The sequence below is a fragment of the Salmo salar genome, chromosome 19 (assembly GCF_965601325.2).
Source record: "Salmo salar chromosome 19, fSalSal1, whole genome shotgun sequence".
Classification (NCBI taxonomy): Eukaryota; Metazoa; Chordata; class Actinopteri; order Salmoniformes; family Salmonidae; genus Salmo; species Salmo salar.
The window spans coordinates 90,171,626-90,195,000 of record NC_138309.1 but is presented as its reverse complement, the minus strand read 5'-3'; the positions used below and the strand labels follow the sequence as shown (position 1 = coordinate 90,195,000).

General features: G+C 50.3%; 1 protein-coding gene across 1 annotated transcript in view; it reads right to left on the bottom strand.

Moving 5' to 3' along the window:
- The window catches only part of bdh1 (3-hydroxybutyrate dehydrogenase 1), a 21,209-nt gene extending 3,055 nt beyond the window's left edge, over nucleotides 1-18,154 (bottom strand). Inside the window, exons 1-4 of the mRNA XM_014159924.3 lie at nucleotides 17,911-18,154; nucleotides 17,530-17,640; nucleotides 16,180-16,321; nucleotides 10,908-11,060 (exon numbers count right to left, since the gene is read on the bottom strand). Of these exons, the coding sequence (XP_014015399.1) occupies nucleotides 10,908-11,060; nucleotides 16,180-16,321; nucleotides 17,530-17,640; nucleotides 17,911-18,123 (619 nt within the window). The 5' untranslated portion in view covers nucleotides 18,124-18,154. The remainder of the gene's footprint in view (nucleotides 1-10,907; nucleotides 11,061-16,179; nucleotides 16,322-17,529; nucleotides 17,641-17,910) is intronic.
- Between the last annotated feature and the right edge of the window lie 5,221 nt (nucleotides 18,155-23,375).

Sequence of the window (23,375 nt, the reverse complement as noted above, 5' to 3'; positions counted from 1 at the left end):
TAACTTTTGTTTGAATGCCGGCCAGTCTCTGCTAAAAGGACTACAGTTCAAGTTATGTCATGTGCTCCAAACCCAACAATGCAGCACTAAAGATAAGGTAGAACAAACACAGGAGGAAGAAATGGGATAATGTAAGAAGCTGTATACATTCAGAAAGTATTCAGACCCCGTGACCTTTTCTACTTACATTACACTTTTTCTAAAAAAAATACTTTTTTTATCCGCCCTCACCAATCTACACACAATACCCCACAATGACAAAGCAAAAACAGTTTTGAAATGTTAGCATACATACAAAAAAAAACCTATTGCATTAACATAAGTATTCAGACCCTTTGTTCATTACTTTGTTGAAGCACCTTTGGCAGCGATTACAGCCTTGAGTCTTCTTGGGTATGACGCTACAAGCTTGGCACACCCGTATTTGGGGAGTTTTTCCAAATTCTTCTCTGCTGATCCTCTCAAGCTCTGTCAGGTTGGATGGGGAGTGTCGCTGAACAGCTATTTTCAAGTCTCTCCAGAGACGTTTGATCGAAGCCACTCCTGCGTTGTCTTGGCTGTGTGCTTAGGGTCGTTGTCCTGTTGGAAGGTGAACCTTCTGGAGCAGGTTTTCATCAAGGAACTCTCTGTACTTTGCTCCGTTCATCTTTCCCTCAATCCTGACTAGTCTCCCAGTCCCTGCTGCTGAAAACATCCCCACAGCATGATTCTGCCACCACCATGCTTCGCCGTAGGGATGGTGCCAGGTTCCCTCCAGATATGTGATGCTTGGCATTCAGGACAAAGAGTTCCATATTGGTTTCATCAGACCAGAGAATATTGTTTCTCATGGTCTGAGAGTCCTTTAGGTGCGTTTTGGCAAACTCCAAGTGGGCTGTCATGTGCCTTTTACTGAGGAGTGGCTTCCATCTGGTCACTCTACCATAAAGGCCTGATTGGTGGACTGCTGCAGAGATGGTTGTCCTTCTGGAAGGTTCTCCCATCTCCACAGAGGAACTCTGGAGCTCTGTCAGAGTGAACATCGGGATCTTGGTCACCTCCCTGACCAAGGCCCTTCTCCCCCGATTGCTCAGTTTGTCCGGGCGGCCAGCTCTAGGAAGAGTCTTGGTGGTTCCAAACTTCTTCCATTTAAGAATGATGGAGGCCACTGTGTTCTCGAGGACTTTCAATACTGCAGAAATGTTTTAGTACCCTTCCCCAGATCTGTGCCTCGACACAATCCTGTCTCGGAGCTCTACAGACAATTCCTTTGACCTCATGGCTTGGTTTTTGCTCTGTCAACTGTGGGACCTTATATAGACAGGTGTGTGCCTTTCCAAATCATGTCCAATCAATTGAATTTACCACAGGTGGACTCCAATCAAGTTGTAGAAACATCTCAAGGATGATCAATGGAAACAGGATGCACCTGAGCTCAATTTACAGTCTCATAGCAAAGGGTCTGAATACTTATGTAAATAAGGAATTTCTGTTTTTGCTTTGTCATTATGGGGTATTGTTTGTAGATGGATTTTTATTAAAAAAAAATTCATGTATATATTTTAGAATAAGGCTGTAACGTAACATGTGGAAAAAGTCAAGAGATCTGAATACTTTCTGAATGGTACAGTGGGAAGGGGACTAGTGCATCAGGATATATGATAAACAGAGTAGCAGCAGTGTATATGATGATTATATATGAATGTGTGTGTTAGCGTGTAGAGTCCTGTCAGTGTGCATTGAGAAAATACAAGGGTCAACTCAGTCTGTAACCATTGTGTTAGCTATTTAGCAGTCTTATGGCTTGGGGATCGATGCTGTTCAGGAGCCTGTTGGGTGACAGACCGGGACGGGGAGAGGACGCTACGGGGAGGTATTACAGACGGGGAGAGGACGCTACGGGGAGGTATTACAGACGGGGAGAGGTCGCTACGGGGAGGTATTACAGACGGGGAGAGGACGCTACGGGGAGGTATTACAGACGGGGAGAGGACGCTACGGGGAGGTATTACAGACGGGGAGAGGACGCTACGGGGAGGTATTACAGACGGGGACAGGGCGCTACGGGGAGGTATTACAGACCGGGACGGGGACAGGGCGCTACGGGGAGGTATTACAGACCGGGACGGGGAGAGGACGCTACGGGGAGGTATTACAGACCGGGACGGGGAGAGGACGCTACGGGGAGGTATTACAGACCGGGACGGGACGCTACGGGGAGGTATTACAGACCGGGACGGGGAGAGGACGCTACGGGGAGGTATTACAGACCGGGACGGGGAGAGGACGCTACGGGGAGGTATTACAGACCGGGACGGGGACAGGGCGCTACGGGGAGGTATTACAGACCGGGACGGGGAGAGGACGCTACGGGGAGGTATTACAGACCGGGACGGGGAGAGGACGCTACGGGGAGGTATTACAGACCGGGACGGGGACAGGACGCTACGGGGAGGTATTACAGACCGGGACGGGGACAGGACGCTACGGGGAGGTATTACAGACCGGGACGGGGAGAGGACGCTACGGGGAGGTATTACAGACCGGGACAGGACGCTACGGGGAGGTATTACAGACCGGGACGGGGAGAGGACGCTACGGGGAGGTATTACAGACCGGGACAGGACGCTACGGGGAGGTATTACAGACGGGGAGAGGACGCTACGGGGAGGTATTACAGACGGGGAGAGGACGCTACGGGGAGGTATTACAGACGGGGAGAGGACGCTACGGGGAGGTATTACAGACGGGGAGAGGACGCTACGGGGAGGTATTACAGACGGGGAGAGGTCGCTACGGGGAGGTATTACAGACGGGGAGAGGACGCTACGGGGAGGTATTACAGACGGGGAGAGGACGCTACGGGGAGGTATTACAGACGGGGACAGGGCGCTACGGGGAGGTATTACAGACCGGGACGGGGACAGGACGCTACGGGGAGGTATTACAGACGGGGACAGGGCGCTACGGGGAGGTATTACAGACCGGGACGGGGACAGGGCGCTACGGGGAGGTATTACAGACCGGGACGGGGAGAGGACGCTACGGGGAGGTATTACAGACCGGGACGGGGAGAGGACGCTACGGGGAGGTATTACAGACCGGGACGGGGAGAGGACGCTACGGGGAGGTATTACAGACCGGGACGGGGAGAGGACGCTACGGGGAGGTATTACAGACCGGGACAGGACGCTACGGGGAGGTATTACAGACCGGGACAGGGAGAGGACGCTACGGGGAGGTATTACAGACCGGGACGGGGAGAGGACGCTACGGGGAGGTATTACAGACCGGGACGGGGAGAGGACGCTACGGGGAGGTATTACCGACCGGGACGGGACGCTACGGGGAGGTATTACAGACCGGGACGGGACGCTACGGGGAGGTATTACAGACCGGGACGGGACGCTACGGGGAGGTATTACAGACCGGGACGGGGAGAGGACGCTACGGGGAGGTATTACAGACGGGGAGAGGACGCTACGGGGAGGTATTACAGACCGGGACGGGACGCTACGGGGAGGTATTACAGACCGGGACGGGACGCTACGGGAGGTATTACCGACCGGGACGGGACGCTACGGGGAGGTATTACAGACCGGGACGCTACGGGGAGGTATTACAGACCGGGACGGGACGCTACGGGGAGGTATTACAGACCGGGACGGGACGCTACGGGGAGGTATTACAGACCGGGACGGAACGCTACGGGGAGGTATTACAGACCGGGACGGGACGCTACGGGGCGGTATTACAGACCGGGACGGGGAGAGGACGCTACGGGGAGGTATTACAGACCTGGACGGGGAGAGGACGCTACGGGGAGGTATTACAGACCGGGACGGGGAGAGGACGCTACGGGGAGGTATTACAGACCGGGACGGGGAGAGGACGCTACGGGGAGGTATTACAGACCGGGACGGGGAGAGGACGCTACGGGGAGGTATTACAGACCGGGACGGGGAGAGGACGCTACGGGGAGGTATTACAGACCGGGACGGGGACAGGGCGCTACGGGGAGGTATTACAGACCGGGACGGGGAGAGGACGCTACGGGGAGGTATTACAGACCGGGACGGGGAGAGGACGCTACGGGGAGGTATTACAGACCGGGACGGGGAGAGGACGCTACGGGGAGGTATTACAGACCGGGACGGGGAGAGGGCGCTACGGGGAGGTATTACAGACCGGGACAGGACGCTACGGGGAGGTATTACAGACCGGGACAGGACGCTACGGGGAGGTATTACAGACCGGGAGAGGACGCTACGGGGAGGTATTACAGACCGGGACGGGGAGAGGACGCTACGGGGAGGTATTACAGACCGGGACGGGGAGAGGACGCTACGGGGAGGTATTACAGACCGGGACAGGACGCTACGGGGAGGTATTACAGACCTGGACGGGGAGAGGACGCTACGGGGAGGTATTACAGACCTGGACGGGGAGAGGACGCTACGGGGAGGTATTACAGACCGGGACGGGGAGAGGACGCTACGGGGAGGTATTACAGACCGGGACGGGGAGAGGACGCTACGGGGAGGTATTACAGACCGGGACAGGGAGAGGACGCTACGGGGAGGTATTACAGACCGGGACAGGACGCTACGGGGAGGTATTACAGACCGGGACAGGGAGAGGACGCTACGGGGAGGTATTACAGACCGGGACGGGGAGAGGACGCTACGGGGAGGTATTACAGACCGGGACGGGGAGAGGACGCTACGGGGAGGTATTACCGACCGGGACGGGACGCTACGGGGAGGTATTACAGACCGGGACGGGACGCTACGGGGAGGTATTACAGACCGGGACGGGACGCTACGGGGAGGTATTACAGACCGGGACGGGGAGAGGACGCTACGGGGAGGTATTACAGACGGGGAGAGGACGCTACGGGGAGGTATTACAGACCGGGACGGGACGCTACGGGGAGGTATTACAGACCGGGACGGGACGCTACGGGAGGTATTACCGACCGGGACGGGACGCTACGGGGAGGTATTACAGACCGGGACGCTACGGGGAGGTATTACAGACCGGGACGGGACGCTACGGGGAGGTATTACAGACCGGGACGGGACGCTACGGGGAGGTATTACAGACCGGGACGGAACGCTACGGGGAGGTATTACAGACCGGGACGGGACGCTACGGGGCGGTATTACAGACCGGGACGGGGAGAGGACGCTACGGGGAGGTATTACAGACCTGGACGGGGAGAGGACGCTACGGGGAGGTATTACAGACCGGGACGGGGAGAGGACGCTACGGGGAGGTATTACAGACCGGGACGGGGAGAGGACGCTACGGGGAGGTATTACAGACCGGGACGGGGAGAGGACGCTACGGGGAGGTATTACAGACCGGGACGGGGAGAGGACGCTACGGGGAGGTATTACAGACCGGGACGGGGACAGGGCGCTACGGGGAGGTATTACAGACCGGGACGGGGAGAGGACGCTACGGGGAGGTATTACAGACCGGGACGGGGAGAGGACGCTACGGGGAGGTATTACAGACCGGGACGGGGAGAGGACGCTACGGGGAGGTATTACAGACCGGGACGGGGAGAGGGCGCTACGGGGAGGTATTACAGACCGGGACAGGACGCTACGGGGAGGTATTACAGACCGGGACAGGACGCTACGGGGAGGTATTACAGACCGGGAGAGGACGCTACGGGGAGGTATTACAGACCGGGACGGGGAGAGGACGCTACGGGGAGGTATTACAGACCGGGACGGGGAGAGGACGCTACGGGGAGGTATTACAGACCGGGACAGGACGCTACGGGGAGGTATTACAGACCTGGACGGGGAGAGGACGCTACGGGGAGGTATTACAGACCTGGACGGGGAGAGGACGCTACGGGGAGGTATTACAGACCGGGACGGGGAGAGGACGCTACGGGGAGGTATTACAGACCGGGACGGGGAGAGGACGCTACGGGGAGGTATTACAGACGGGGAGAGGACGCTACGGGGAGGTATTACAGACGGGGAGAGGACGCTACGGGGAGGTATTACAGACGGGGAGAGGACGCTACGGGGAGGTATTACAGACGGGGAGAGGACGCTACGGGGAGGTATTACAGACGGGGAGAGGACGCTACGGGGAGGTATTACAGACGGGGAGAGGACGCTACGGGGAGGTATTACAGACGGGGAGAGGACGCTACGGGGAGGTATTACAGACGGGGAGAGGACGCTACGGGGAGGTATTACAGACGGGGAGAGGACGCTACGGGGAGGTATTACAGACCGGGACAGGGAGAGGACGCTACGGGGAGGTATTACAGACCGGGACAGGGAGAGGACGCTACGGGGAGGTATTACAGACCGGGACAGGGAGAGGACGCTACGGGGAGGTATTACAGACCGGGACAGGGAGAGGACGCTACGGGGAGGTATTACAGACCGGGACAGGGAGAGGACGCTACGGGGAGGTATTACAGACCGGGACAGGGAGAGGACGCTACGGGGAGGTATTACAGACCGGGACAGGGAGAGGACGCTACGGGGAGGTATTACAGACCGGGACAGGGAGAGGACGCTACGGGGAGGTATTACAGACCGGGACAGGGAGAGGACGCTACGGGGAGGTATTACAGACCGGGACAGGGAGAGGACGCTACGGGGAGGTATTACAGACCGGGACAGGGAGAGGACGCTACGGGGAGGTATTACAGACCGGGACAGGGAGAGGACGCTACGGGGAGGTATTACAGACCGGGACAGGGAGAGGACGCTACGGGGAGGTATTACAGACCGGGACAGGGAGAGGACGCTACGGGGAGGTATTACAGACCGGGACAGGGAGAGGACGCTACGGGGAGGTATTACAGACCGGGACGGGACGCTACGGGGAGGTATTACAGACCGGGACGGGACGCTACGGGGAGGTATTACAGACCGGGACGGGACGCTACGGGGAGGTATTACAGACCGGGACGGGACGCTACGGGGAGGTATTACAGACCGGGACGGGACGCTACGGGGAGGTATTACAGACCGGGACGGGACGCTACGGGGAGGTATTACAGACCGGGACGGGACGCTACGGGGAGGTATTACAGACCGGGACGGGACGCTACGGGGAGGTATTACAGACCGGGACGGGACGCTACGGGGAGGTATTACAGACCGGGACGGGACGCTACGGGGAGGTATTACAGACCGGGACGGGACGCTACGGGGAGGTATTACAGACCGGGACGGGGAGAGGACGCTACGGGGAGGTATTACAGACCGGGACGGGGAGAGGACGCTACGGGGAGGTATTACAGACCGGGACGGGGACAGGACGCTACGGGGAGGTATTACAGACCGGGACGGGGACAGGACGCTACGGGGAGGTATTACAGACCGGGACAGGACGCTACGGGGAGGTATTACAGACCGGGAGAGGACGCTACGGGGAGGTATTACAGACCGGGACAGGACGCTACGGGGAGGTATTACAGACCGGGACGGGGAGGGGACGCTACGGGGAGGTATTACAGACCGGGACGGGGAGGAGACGCTACGGGGAGGTATTACAGACCGGGACGGGGAGGAGACGCTACGGGGAGGTATTACAGACCGGGACGGGGAGGGGACGCTACGGGGAGGTATTACAGACCGGGACGGGGAGGGGACGCTACGGGGAGGTATTACAGACCGGGACGGGGAGAGGACGCTACGGGGAGGTATTACAGACCGGGACGGGGAGAGGACGCTACGGGGAGGTATTACAGACCGGGACGGGGAGAGGACGCTACGGGGAGGTATTACAGACCGGGACGGGGACAGGGCGCTACGGGGAGGTATTACAGACCGGGACGGGGACAGGGACGCTACGGGGAGGTATTACAGACCGGGACGGGACGCTACGGGGAGGTATTACAGACCGGGACGGGGAGAGGACGCTACGGGGAGGTATTACAGACCTGGACGGGGAGAGGACGCTACGGGGAGGTATTACAGACCGGGACGGGGAGAGGACGCTACGGGGAGGTATTACAGACCGGGACGGGGAGAGGACGCTACGGGGAGGTATTACAGACCGGGACGGGGAGAGGACGCTACGGGGAGGTATTACAGACCGGGACGGGGACAGGGCGCTACGGGGAGGTATTACAGACCGGGACGGGGAGAGGACGCTACGGGGAGGTATTACAGACCGGGACGGGGAGAGGACGCTACGGGGAGGTATTACAGACCGGGACAGGGAGAGGACGCTACGGGGAGGTATTACAGACCGGGACGGGGAGAGGACGCTACGGGGAGGTATTACAGACCGGGACGGGGAGAGGGCGCTACGGGGAGGTATTACAGACCGGGACGGGGAGAGGACGCTACGGGGAGGTATTACAGACCGGGACAGGACGCTACGGGGAGGTATTACAGACCGGGACAGGACGCTACGGGGAGGTATTACAGACCGGGACGGGGAGAGGACGCTACGGGGAGGTATTACAGACCGGGACGGGGAGAGGACGCTACGGGGAGGTATTACAGACCGGGAGAGGACGCTACGGGGAGGTATTACAGACCGGGACGGGGAGAGGACGCTACGGGGAGGTATTACAGACCTGGACGGGGAGAGGACGCTACGGGGAGGTATTACAGACCGGGACGGGGAGAGGATGCTACGGGGAGGTATTACAGACCGGGACAGGACGCTACGGGGAGGTATTACAGACCGGGACAGGGACAGGACGCTACGGGGAGGTATTACAGACCGGGACAGGGACAGGACGCTACGGGGAGGTATTACAGACCGGGACAGGGAGAGGACGCTACGGGGAGGTATTACAGACCGGGACAGGGAGAAGACGCTACGGGGAGGTATTACAGACCGGGACGGGGAGAGGACGCTACGGGGAGGTATTACAGACCGGGACGGGGAGAGGACGCTACGGGGAGGTATTACAGACCGGGACGGGGAGAGGGCGCTACGGGGAGGTATTACAGACCGGGACGGGGAGAGGGCGCTACGGGGAGGTATTACAGACCGGGACGGGGACAGGACGCTACGGGGAGGTATTACAGACCGGGACAGGACGCTACGGGGAGGTATTACAGACCGGGACAGGACGCTACGGGGAGGTATTACAGACCGGGACGGGGAGAGGACGCTACGGGGAGGTATTACAGACCGGGAGAGGACGCTACGGGGAGGTATTACAGACCGGGAGAGGACGCTACGGGGAGGTATTACAGACCGGGACGGGGAGAGGACGCTACGGGGAGGTATTACAGACCTGGACGGGGAGAGGACGCTACGGGGAGGTATTACAGACCGGGACGGGGAGAGGACGCTACGGGGAGGTATTACAGACCGGGACGGGGAGAGGACGCTACGGGGAGGTATTACAGACGGGGAGAGGACGCTACGGGGAGGTATTACAGACCGGGACGGGGAGAGGACGCTACGGGGAGGTATTACAGACCGGGACGGGGAGAGGACGCTACGGGGAGGTATTACAGACCGGGACGGGGAGAGGACGCTACGGGGAGGTATTACAGACCGGGACGGGGAGAGGACGCTACGGGGAGGTATTACAGACCGGGACGGGGAGAGGACGCTACGGGGAGGTATTACAGACCTGGACGGGGAGAGGACGCTACGGGGAGGTATTACAGACCGGGACAGGGAGAGGACGCTACGGGGAGGTATTACAGACCGGGACAGGGAGAGGACGCTACGGGGAGGTATTACAGACCGGGACAGGGAGAGGACGCTACGGGGAGGTATTACAGACCGGGACGGGGAGAGGACGCTACGGGGAGGTATTACAGACCGGGACGGGGACAGGACGCTACGGGGAGGTATTACAGACCGGGACGGGACGCTACGGGGCGGTATTACAGACCGGGACGGGGAGAGGACGCTACGGGGAGGTATTACAGACCTGGACGGGGAGAGGACGCTACGGGGAGGTATTACAGACCGGGACGGGGAGAGGGCGCTACGGGGAGGTATTACAGACCGGGACGGGGACAGGACGCTACGGGGAGGTATTACAGACCGGGACAGGACGCTACGGGGAGGTATTACAGACCGGGACGGGGAGAGGACGCTACGGGGAGGTATTACAGACCGGGACGGGGAGAGGACGCTACGGGGAGGTATTACAGACCGGGACGGGGAGAGGACGCTACGGGGAGGTATTACAGACCGGGACGGGGAGAGGACGCTACGGGGAGGTATTACAGACCGGGACGGGGAGAGGACGCTACGGGGAGGTATTACAGACCGGGACGGGGAGAGGACGCTACGGGGAGGTATTACAGACCGGGACAGGGAGAGGACGCTACGGGGAGGTATTACAGACCGGGACGGGGAGAGGACGCTACGGGGAGGTATTACAGACCGGGACAGGGAGAGGACGCTACGGGGAGGTATTACAGACCGGGACGGGGAGAGGACGCTACGGGGAGGTATTACAGACCGGGACGGGGAGAGGACGCTACGGGGAGGTATTACAGACCGGGACAGGGAGAGGACGCTACGGGGAGGTATTACAGACCGGGACGGGGAGAGGACGCTACGGGGAGGTATTACAGACCGGGAGAGGACGCTACGGGGAGGTATTACAGACCGGGACGGGGAGAGGACGCTACGGGGAGGTATTACAGACCGGGACGGGGAGAGGACGCTACGGGGAGGTATTACAGACCGGGACGGGGACAGGACGCTACGGGGAGGTATTACAGACCGGGACGGGGAGAGGACGCTACGGGGAGGTATTACAGACCGGGAGAGGACGCTACGGGGAGGTATTACAGACCGGGACGGGGAGAGGACGCTACGGGGAGGTATTACAGACCGGGACAGGACGCTACGGGGAGGTATTACAGACCGGGACGGGGAGGTTGTTAGTGTTTATTGTTATTTAGTTATTTATTTGTGTCTGAAACAGTTGTCTGATGGTGGCTGACCTTTGGCCCTACGGATGAGGGGCAGGAGGGCCTTGGTGACCCTGATAAGCCCCCACAGGTTGACCTCTGACACCTGGCGGTACGTCTCCATGGTCGTAAACTCCACCTCGCCAAACGTTGACACACCTGCGTTGTTCAGCACCGCCCACAGACCTGGTCAGGGAAAAGAGAAGTTATGATATAACTTGGTCTCCTTCAGTGTCTCCTTCAGTGTCTCCTTCAGTGTCTCCTTCAGTGTCTATCCCAATTTCTTCTTGATTTAACAAAGTACCCCTTAACTTATGCCACATTGTGCATATAGCCTGAATTAAAAACATTTATAAAAAAAAAAAAAATTCTTACCCATCTACACACAATACCCCATAATGACAAAGTGAAAATGTGTTTAGAAATGTATGCAAACTTACTGAAAATGAAATACAGATAATCTAATTTACATACAGTACCAGTCAATAGTTTGGGCACACCCACCAACTCATTCCAGGATGTCTTTATTTTTACTATTTTATTCATTGTAGAATAATACTGAAGACATCAAAACTATGAAATAACACATATGGAATTATGTAATAACCAAAAAAAAAGTGTTAAATGAATCTAAATACATTTTAGATTTCTTCAAAGTAGCCACCCTTTGCCTTGATGACAGCTTTGCACACTCTTGGCATTCTCTCATTCAGCTTCACCTGGAATTATTTTCCAACAGTCTTGAAGGAGTTCCCACATATGCTGAGCACTTGTTGGCTGTTTTTCCTTCACTCTGCGGTCCAACTCATTCCAAACCATCTCAATTGGGTTGAGGTCGGGTGATTGTGGAGGCCAGGTCATCTGATGCAGCACTCCATCACTCTCCTTGGTCAAATAGTCCTTAGCTTGAAAAACTGTTAGTGCCACTAAGCGCTAACCAGATGGGATGGCGTATCCCTGCAGAATGCTGTGGTAGCCATGCTGGTTAACTGTGCCTTGAATTCTAAATAAAATCAGTGTCACCAGCAAAGTTCCCCCACACCATCACACCTCCTCCTCCATGCTTCACGGTGGGAACCACACATGCGGAGATCATCCGTTCACCTACTCTGCGTCTCACAAAGACACGGCGGTTGGAACCAAAAATATCAAATTTGGACTCATCAGACCAAAGGACAGATTTCCACCGGTCTAATGTCCATTGCTCGTGTTTCTTGGTCCAAGCAAGTCTCTTCTTATTATTGGTGTCCTTTAGTAGTGGTTTCTTTGCAGCAATTCAACCATGAAGGCCTGATTTACACAGTCTCCTCTGAACAGCTGATGTTGAGATGTGTCTGATACTTGAACTCTGAAGCATTTATTTGGGCTGCAATCTGAGGCTGGTAACTCTAATGAACTTATCCTCTGCAGCAGAGGTAACTCTGGGTCTTCCTTCCCTGTGGCGGTCCTCATGAGAGCCAGTTTCATCAGAGCACTTGAGGAAACGTAAAAAATTCTTGAAATGTTCTGAATTGACTGACCTTCATGACTTAAAGTAATGATGGACTGTCGTTTCTCTGATTATTTGAGCTGTTCTTGACATAATATAGACTTGGTAGAAGACCATCCTCTGTATAACCCCCCTACCTTGTCACCTCAAACGCATTAAGGACAGAAATTTACTTTTAACAAGGCACACCTGTTAATTGAAATGCATTCCAGGTGACTACCTCATGAGCTGGTTGAGAGAATGCCAAGAGTGTGCAAAGCTGTCAAAGGCAAAGTGTGGCTACTCTGAAGAAACTCAAATATATACTGCTCAAAAAAATAAAGGGAACACTTAAACAACACATCCTAGATCTGAATGAAAGAAATTATCTTATTAAATACTTTTTTCTTTACATAGTTGAATGTGCTGACAACAAAATCACACAAAAATAATCAATGGAAATCCAATTTATCAACCCATGGAGGTCTGGATTTGGAGTCACACTCAAAATTAAAGTGGAAAACCACACTACAGGCTGATCCAACTTTGATGTAATGTCCTTAAAACAAGTCAAAATGAGGCTCAGTAGTGTGTGTGGCCTCCACGTGCCTGTATGACCTCCCTACAACGCCTGGGCATGCTCCTGATGAGGTGGCGGATGGTCTCCTGAGGGATCTCCTCCCAGACCTGGACTAAAGCATCCGCCAACTCCTGGACAGTCTGTGGTGCAACGTGGCGTTGGTGGATGGAGCGAGACATGATGTCCCAGATGTGCTCAATTGGATTCAGGTCTGGGGAACGGGCGGGCCAGTCCATAGCACCAATGCCTTCCTCTTGCAGGAACTGCTGACACACTCCAGCCACATGAGGTCTAGCATTGTCTTGCATTAGGAGGAACCCAGGGCCAACCGCACCAGCATATGGTCTCACAAGGGGTCTGAGGATCTCATCTCGGTACCTAATGGCAGTCAGGCTACCTCTGGCGAGCACATGGAGGGCTGTGCGGCCCCCCAAAGAAATGCCACCCCACACCATGACTGACCCACCGCCAAACCGGTCATGCTGGAGGATGTTGCAGGCAGCAGAACGTTCTCCACGGCGTCTCCAGACTCTGTCACGTCTGTCACGTGCTCAGTGTGAACCTGCTTTCATCTGTGAAGAGCACAGGGCGCCAGTGGCGAATTTGCCAATCTTGGTGTTCTCTGGCAAATGCCAAACGTCCTGCACGATGTTGGGCTGTAAGCACAACCCCCACCTGTGGACGTCGGGCCCTCATACCACCCTCATGGAGTCTGTTTCTGACCGTTTGAGCAGACACATGCACATTTGTGGCCTGCTGGAGGTCATTTTGCAGGGCTCTGGCAGTGCTTCTCCTGCTCCTCCTTGCACAAAGGCGGAGGTAGCGGTCCTGCTGCTGGGTTGTTGCCCTCCTACGGCCTCCTCCACGTCTCCTGATGTACTGGCCTGTCTCCTGGTAGCGCCTCCATGCTCTGGACACTACGCTGACAGACACAGCAAACCTTCTTGCCACAGCTCGCATTGATGTGCCATCCTGGATGCGCTGCACTACCTGAGCCACTTGTGTGGGTTGTAGACTCCGTCTCATGCTACCACTAGAGTGAAAGCACCGCCAGCATTCAAAAGTGACCAAAACATCAGCCAGGAAGCATAGGAACTGAGAAGTGGTCTGTGGTCCCCACCTGCAGAACCACTCCTTTATTGGGGGTGTCTTGCTAATTGCCTATAATTTCCACCTGTTGTCTATTCCATTTACACAACAGCATGTGAAATGTATTGTCAATCAGTGTTGCTTCCTAAGTGGACAGTTTGATTTCACAGAAGTGTGATTGACTTGGAGTTACATTGTGTTGTTTAAGTGTTCCCTTTATTTTTTTGAGCAGTGTATTTTGATTTGTTTAACACTTTTTTGGTTACTACAAATAATGTCACATGCGCCGAATACAACAAGTGTAGACTTTACCGTGAAATGCTTACTTACAAGCCCTTAACCAACAGTGCAGTTCAAGAAGAGTTAAAAAAAAATATTTACCAAATAAACTAAAGTAAAAAATTATAAAAAGTAACAAAATAACAATAACGAGGCTATATACAGGGGGTACCGGTACCAAGTCAGTGTGTGGGGATACAGGTTAGTTGAGGTAATTTGTACATGTAGGATGCCTGTCAGGATGCTCTCGATGGTGCAGCTGTAGAACGTTTTGAGGATCTGGGGACCCATGCCAAATCTTTTCAGTCTCCTGAGGGGGAATGATTCCATGTATGTCATTTCATAGTTTTCATGTCTTCACTATTATTCTACAATGTAGAAAATAGTACAAAATAAAGAAAACCCCTTGAATAAGTAGGTGTGAAAACTTACAGTACCAGTCAAAAGTTTTCACACCCCTTTGCTATGATACCCCAAATTGAGCTCAGGTGAATCCTGTTTCCATTGTTCATCCTTGAGATGTTTCTACAACTTGATTGGAGTCCACCTGTGGTAAATTCAATTGATTGGACATGATTTATAAAGAAACACACCTGTCTATATAAGGTCCCACAGTTGACAGAGCAGGTACTATATGATGAAGTTCAAGGAACTGTCCGTAGATCTCTGGGACAGGATTGTGATGAAGCATATATCTGGGGTGTAAAACAATTTCTGGAGTGTTGAAAGTTTCCAAGAGCACAGTAGTCTCCATCATTGGAAATAATATGGAACTACCCAGGCTCTGCCGAGAGCTGGCCGTCTGACCAAACTGAGCAACCGGGCAAGAAGGACCTTGGTCAGGGAGGTGACCAAGAACCCAAGTGACCACTAACAGTTCTTTGGTTGAGATGGGAGAACCTGCCAGAAGGATAACAGTCTCTACAGCACTTCATAGGACAGAAGCTACTCCTGAGAAAAAGGCACATGACAGCCCACATGGAGTTTGCAAAAATGCATGTGAAAGAAAGGGCATAAGGCAAAAGATTATGCTCTGATGAGACAAAAAAATGTAATTTTGACCTGAATGCAAAACGCTATGTCTGAAAACCAGGCCCAGCTCACCCTTCTAACTCCATCTGTACCGTGAAGCATGGTGGTGGCAGCATAACACTATGGGGATGCTTTTCAGCGGAAGGGACTGGTAAGGATAGAGGGAACAATGAATGGAGAGATGATGAGAACCTTGATGAGAACCTGCTTCAGAGAGCAAATGACCTTAGACTGAAGGGTGAAGATTTACATTCCAACAGGACAATGACCCCAATCATACAGCCAAAGCAATGCTGGAATGGCTTTAGAACAAGAATGTGAAAGTCCTTTAGTGTCCCAGACATGAATCCCATTGAAAGAAATCTGTAGAAAGACTTGAAGATTGCTGTTTACCGTCACTCACCATCTAATTTAATAGAGCTCGAGTAAAGGAAGAATTATCCAGATGTGCAAAGCTGAAACAGATGACTCGCCTCTGTAAACGGCGCCAAAGGTGCTTCTACAAAGTATTGACGCGGTGTGAATAAATTTGCTATTTCTTCATTTAATTTTCAATCTGCAAAAATGTCTTAAAACATGTTTCCACTTTGTCATTATGAGGTATTGTGTGTAGATGGGTGAGATGTTTTATTTTGAATTCAGGCTGTAACAAAATATTGAATATGTAAAGGAGAATGACTACTTTCTGACGGCTCTGTATCGGCTTTCACTGTCATGCAGATAATCATTTACTATACCCAATAATTCAGATTAAAAATCAGCACATTTATTCTAGATAATGTACAAAGAGTTGTGTATTTATGCAGTTCCTGTATACGGTAGGACGTCCGGTAGAGAGACAGACTAATGTTCTGTACCTCTCTGTGAGTCGTCCAGGCGTGTGCTGACGTAGTCCACAGCTCTGTTCACCTGCTCCTCACTGCAGACGTCCAGCTGAATCACCTTCATCCGATCTGACTGCATCTCCTCCAGCTCCTTAGACCCCTCCCCGCCCTCATCCTGGAAAGGAAAGGCATCTAAAATCAGGAGAACTCAAAACACTGTCTGACGATATAGTCAGTGGCTGTCTGAATATTTCAACAATCAGCACAAACTTCGCCAGCCTATTATTGCACAGACAGAAATCCTACTTTCCATTTCCTTAGCATCTTCTGCATTATCTTGGACAGACAGTTTACCTGGACATAAACTAATAACATTACCTTGGACATAAACTAATAACATTACCTTGGACAGACAGTTTACCCGGACATAAACTAATAACATTACCTTGACAGTTTACCCGGATATAAACTAATAACATTACCCTGGATATAAACTAATAACATTACCTTGACAGTTTACCTTGGACATAAACTAATAACATTACCTTGGACATAAACTAATAACATTACCTTGGACAGACAGTTTACCCGGACATAAACTAATAACATTACCTTGGACATAAACTAATAACATTACCTTGACCAGACAGTTTACCTGGACATAAACTAATAACATTACCTTGGACAGACAGTTTACCTGGACATAAACTAATAACATTACCCTGGACAGACAGTTTACCTGGACCTATACTAATAACATTACCTTGGACAGACAGTTTACCTGGACATAAACTAATAACATTACCCTGGACAGACAGTTTACCTGGACCTATACTAATAACATTACCTTGGACAGACAGTTTACCTGGACATAAACTAATAACATTACCCTGGATATAAACTAATAACATTACCTTGAACAGACAGTTTACCTGGACATAAACTAATAACATTACCCTGGACATAAACTAATAACATTACCCTGGATATAAACTAATAACATTACCTTGAACAGACAGTTTACCTGGACATAAACTAATAACATTACCTTGAACAGACAGTTTACCTGGACATAAACTAATAACATTACCCTGGATATAAACTAATAACATTACCTTGACCAGACAGTTTACCTGGACATAAACTAATAACATTACCTTGAACAGACAGTTTACCTGGACCTATACTAATAACATTACCTTGGACAGACAGTTTACCTGGACATAAACTAATAACATTACCCTGGATATAAACTAATAACATTACCTTGACCAGACAGTTTACCTGGACATAAACTAATAACATTACCCTGGATATAAACTAATAACATTACCCTGGATATAAACTAATAACATTACCCTGGACATAAACTAATAACATTACCTTGAAGAGACAGCCAGCGAAGACAGTGAAGCCCAGTTTGTGGAGGTGCTTGGCAGTAGCATGACCAAAACCACTGTCACAGCCTGTGATGAATACTGCCTTTCCCTTTACCTGCAACATGGACAAAGTGTAATATTAGCCGACACAAAATGTGTCATTTTAAAGGGTTTGAGTGCAAGCTGAGAAACTGCACTGCTTGGAATTGACCTAATTATTTCAGACTATTGTGGGCTACTTTTCTAGTTTATGATTTAATCTCTTATCTGCTTTGTTCAACTTTAAAAAATCAGCATAGCTTAGAGACAGTGTGTGAAAACAATATAAAAAGTATTAGATTTTCAGTGGTATACAATACAGGTGAGATATTTTCGGTTTCTGTACCTCTATAGATCCCCTGGGTATACGCGGTGTCGCGACATAGAGGACGAACATGAAATACACGCCGACTATGCACTCTGTCACGCTGGTCTCAGGAAAACCACAGCATTTAGCGACAGCGTTCAGCAACGCTGGGAGTCCGAAGCCCAGAACTACGGTCAAAAGAACCGAAAACGACACGAGTAGAGCGCCTCGGACGAAAGGAAGCGAAGCCATTTCGTTACCGTCTGTACTGTTAACGTCTTCTTCTGGGTTTAACGGAGGTTGGCGTCCAATATGTTGCATTACCGCCCCCAACTGGACTATAATATAAATACATTATTATACTGTGATACAAAATGGGGGAAAAAAAATATAGAAAATAAACACCATTCATTCCAACTAACTCTACACTAAATTAAAAACCTCACTTCCCCATTTCACTACTTTGACCATATCTATTCCTGAACCTGAGGGCTGCATGGTACACTGAATCAAGTGCTCTCAGGGTTGTGGTTGAGGCCTGCATATACACTGCTCAAAAAAATAAAGGGAACACTAAAATAACACATCCTAGATCTGAATGAATGAAATAATCTTATTAAATACTTTTTTCTTTACATAGTTGAATGTGCTGACAACAAAATCACACATATATAAAGTATATACCAGTGTTTAAGCCTACGCAAGGTCAATGACGACCAGCCAACAGCGCTGTAGAGATCACGATGTGTTAGTTTGATTGGTAATGAACCTGAGGGCTGCATGATGCACTGAATCAAGTGCTCTCAGGGTAGTGCTTGAGGCCTGCATATATATAACATCACTAAAATCTAAAACCACCAGTAATGTACATCGTACCAGCTCCTTCCTGGCCTCCAGAGAAAAACAAGGCTTATTCCGGTAATAAAATCCTATTTTCAGCTTGAGCTTCCTTATCAAGTTCTCTACATGCACAGTGAAGCTTCCTACTGCCTGAGCTATGTTGTTGATGTAAATTGAGAAGAGCGTGGGGCCTAGGATTGAGCCTTGGGGTACTCGCTTGGTGACAGGCAGTGGCTGAGACAGTAGATTTTCTTATTTTATAGTATTATCTCTGGTCTGCAATCTGGTCCACTCATGTTATGGATGTGTCAGTGCAACCTTAAAGGTCCTCAATGATGTCACCATTGCCCTTGATTCTAAGCAATGTTGTGCTGCTATTGACTTGGCCAAAGCTTTTGATACGGTAGACCATTCTATTCTTATTGATGAGTCTTTGGCCTGGTTTGCTAACTACCTCTCTCAAAGAGTGCAGTGTATAGACATCAAGAAAGCCGGTCAGTTGATTATTGACACGTTTTTCCAACACTTTTGATAAACAGGGTAAAATAGAAATAGGCCTATAACAGTTAGGATCAGCTTGATCTCCCCCTTTAAATAAAGGACTAACGTGGCTGCCTTCCAAGCAATGGGAACCTCCCCAGAAAGGAGAGACAGGTTAAACAGGTCAGAGATAGGCTTGGCGATGACAGGGGCAGCAAACTTAAAGAAGAAAGGGTATAAACCATCTGACCTAGATGTTTTTTTTGCGGTCAAGTTTCAGGAGCTCCTTTAGCACCTCGGACTCAGTGACTGCCTGCAGGGAGAAACTTTGTAGCGGGGCAGGGGGAAAAGAGGGAGGAGCATCGGGGATAGTCGTATAGAAGGGGTGGGAGATGAGGAAATGTTGGCTGGGCAAGGAGGCGTGGCTGAGTCAAATAGGAATCCTGACTTAATGAAGTGGTGATTAAAGAGCTCAGCCATGTGCTTCTTGTCAGTAACAACCACATCGTCAACATTAAGGGACATGGGCAGCTGTGAGGAGGAGGGTTTATTCTCCAGGTCTTTAACTGTTTTCCAGAACTTCTTGGGGTTAGACCCACAGAGAGAGAACTGCTCCTTAAAGTAACTAACTTTGGCCTTCCGGATAGCCTGAGTGAACTTATTTCTCATTTGCCTGAACGAGAGCCAGTCAGCCTGAGTGTGCGTGTACCGAGCCTTTCGCCAAATGCAATTCTTGAGGTGGAGTAACTCTGCCAGATCGCGGTCGAACCAGGAGCTGAACCTGTTTTTAATTATCATGATCTTTATGGAGGTGTGTTCGTTAACAATACCACTGAAGATATAAAACAAGAAGGTCCAAGCATCTTCGACAGAGGGGATCAAGCTGATTCTATACCATTTAACAGAGGGGATCAAGCTGATTCTATACCATTTAACAGAGGGGATCAAGCTGATTCTATACCATTTAACAGAGGGGATCAAGCTGATTCTATACCATTTAACAGAGGGGATCAAGCTGATTCTATACCATTTAACAGAGGGGATCAAGCTGATTCTATACCATTTAACAGAGGGGATCAAGCTGATTCTATACCATTTAACAGAGGGGATCAAGCTGATTCTATACCATTTAACAGAGGGGATCAAGCTGATTCTATACCATTTAACAGAGGGGATCAAGCTGATTCTATACCATTTAACAGAGGGGATCAAGCTGATTCTATACCATTTAACAGAGGGGATCAAGCTGATTCTATACCATTTTACAGAGGGGATCAAGCTGATTCTATACCATTTTACAGAGGGGATCAAGCTGATTCTATACCATTTAACAGAGGGGATCAAGCTGATTCTATACCATTTAACAGAGGGGATCAAGCTGATTCTATACCATTTAACAGAGGGGATCAAGCTGATTCTATACCATTTAACAGAGGGGATCAAGCTGATTCTATACCATTTAACAGAGGGGATCAAGCTGATTCTATACCATTTAACAGAGGGGATCAAGCTGATTCTATACCATTTAACAGAGGGGATCAAGCTGATTCTATACCATTTAACAGAGGGGATCAAGCTGATTCTATACCATTTAACAGAGGGGATCAAGCTGATTCTATACCATTTAACAGAGGGGATCAAGTTGATTCTATACCATTTTACAGAGGGGATCAAGCTGATTCTATACCATTTTACAGAGGGGATCAAGCTGATTCTATACCATTTTACAGAGGGGATCAAGCTGATTCTATACCATTTAACAGAGGGGATCAAGCTGATTCTATACCATTTTACAGAGGGGATCAAGCTGATTCTATACCATTTTACAGAGGGGATCAAGCTGATTCTATACCATTTTACAGAGGGGATCAAGCTGATTCTATACCATTTAACAGAGGGGATCAAGCTGATTCTATACCATTTAACAGAGGGGATCAAGCTGATTCTATACCATTTTACAGAGGGGATCAAGCTGATTCTATACCATTTTACAGAGGGGATCAAGCTGATTCTATACCATTTAACAGAGGGGATCAAGCTGATTCTATACCATTTAACAGAGGGGATCAAACTGATTCTATACCATTTAACAGAGGGGATCAAGCTGATTCTATACCATTTAACAGAGGGGATCAAGTTGATTCTATACCATTTTACAGAGGGGATCAAGCTGATTCTATACCATTTTACAGAGGGGATCAAGCTGATTCTATACCATTTTACAGAGGGGATCAAGCTGATTCTATACCATTTTACAGAGGGGATCAAGCTGATTCTATACCATTTAACAGAGGGGATCAAGCTGATTCTATACCATTTAACAGAGGGGATCAAGCTGATTCTATACCATTTAACAGAGGGGATCAAGCTGATTCTATACCATTTAACAGAGGGGATCAAGCTGATTCTATACCATTTTACAGAGGGGATCAAGCTGATTCTATACCATTTTACAGAGGGGATCAAGCTGATTCTATACCATTTAACAGAGGGGATCAAGCTGATTCTATACCATTTAACAGAGGGGATCAAGCTGATTCTATACCATTTAACAGAGGGGATCAAGCTGATTCTATACCATTTAACAGAGGGGATCAAGCTGATTCTATACCATTTAACAGAGGGGATCAAGCTGATTCTATACCATTTAACAGAGGGGATCAAGCTGATTCTATACCATTTAACAGAGGGGATCAAGCTGATTCTATACCATTTAACAGAGGGGATCAAGCTGATTCTATACCATTTAACAGAGGGGATCAAGCTGATTCTATACCATTTAACAGAGGGGATCAAGTTGATTCTATACCATTTTACAGAGGGGATCAAGCTGATTCTATACCATTTTACAGAGGGGATCAAGCTGATTCTATACCATTTTACAGAGGGGATCAAGCTGATTCTATACCATTTAACAGAGGGGATCAAGCTGATTCTATACCATTTAACAGAGGGGATCAAGCTGATTCTATACCATTTTACAGAGGGGATCAAGCTGATTCTATACCATTTTACAGAGGGGATCAAGCTGATTCTATACCATTTTACAGAGGGGATCAAGCTGATTCTATACCATTTAACAGAGGGGATCAAGCTGATTCTATACCATTTAACAGAGGGGATCAAGCTGATTCTATACCATTTTACAGAGGGGATCAAGCTGATTCTATACCATTTTACAGAGGGGATCAAGCTGATTCTATACCATTTAACAGAGGGGATCAAGCTGATTCTATACCATTTAACAGAGGGGATCAAACTGATTCTATACCATTTAACAGAGGGGATCAAGCTGATTCTATACCATTTAACAGAGGGGATCAAGTTGATTCTATACCATTTTACAGAGGGGATCAAGCTGATTCTATACCATTTTACAGAGGGGATCAAGCTGATTCTATACCATTTTACAGAGGGGATCAAGCTGATTCTATACCATTTTACAGAGGGGATCAAGCTGATTCTATACCATTTAACAGAGGGGATCAAGCTGATTCTATACCATTTAACAGAGGGGATCAAGCTGATTCTATACCATTTAACAGAGGGGATCAAGCTGATTCTATACCATTTAACAGAGGGGATCAAGCTGATTCTATACCATTTAACAGAGGCCAGGTCATGAAGGAAGGCTTGTTCATTAAAGTTTTTTAGCAAGCGTCTATGACAAATCAGGACAGGTCGTTTTACTGAGCAGCCATTATGAACACAGGATGTTAAACTGTGATCACTAAGGTCATTACAGAAAACACCAGACCTGATACCTATCAGGATTATTTGTGAGGATAACATCGAGGAGAGTAGCCTTTTCTGGGTGTTCGGAGTCCTACCTTGTGGGACTGGTAATAATCTGTACCAGACAGGGGGAGACAGACGGTGAACAGATCGCCAGGTGGAATCAAAGCAGCAGGCAACGGGAGTAGGCATCACACCCACTTGGGAGAAGCTTTTATTTCTGGAGGCAGATTTGATAATGAACAGCAGGAGGGGGCATCAAGGCCTCTGGATCTGGGTGGGGTAGCCTGTAATTTGTTGGGCTTAAAGGCTTCGACACCTCTCGCTTCACACGTCAGTGCTAATTGAAGGTGTTTCCTTTGTCCTTGCAAGCTTTGTAGCCTTAGCATTCAGTCCTTATAAAGTAAAATATATCATTGTAATGTGTTTTTCTTGGCTTTTGAATGTAT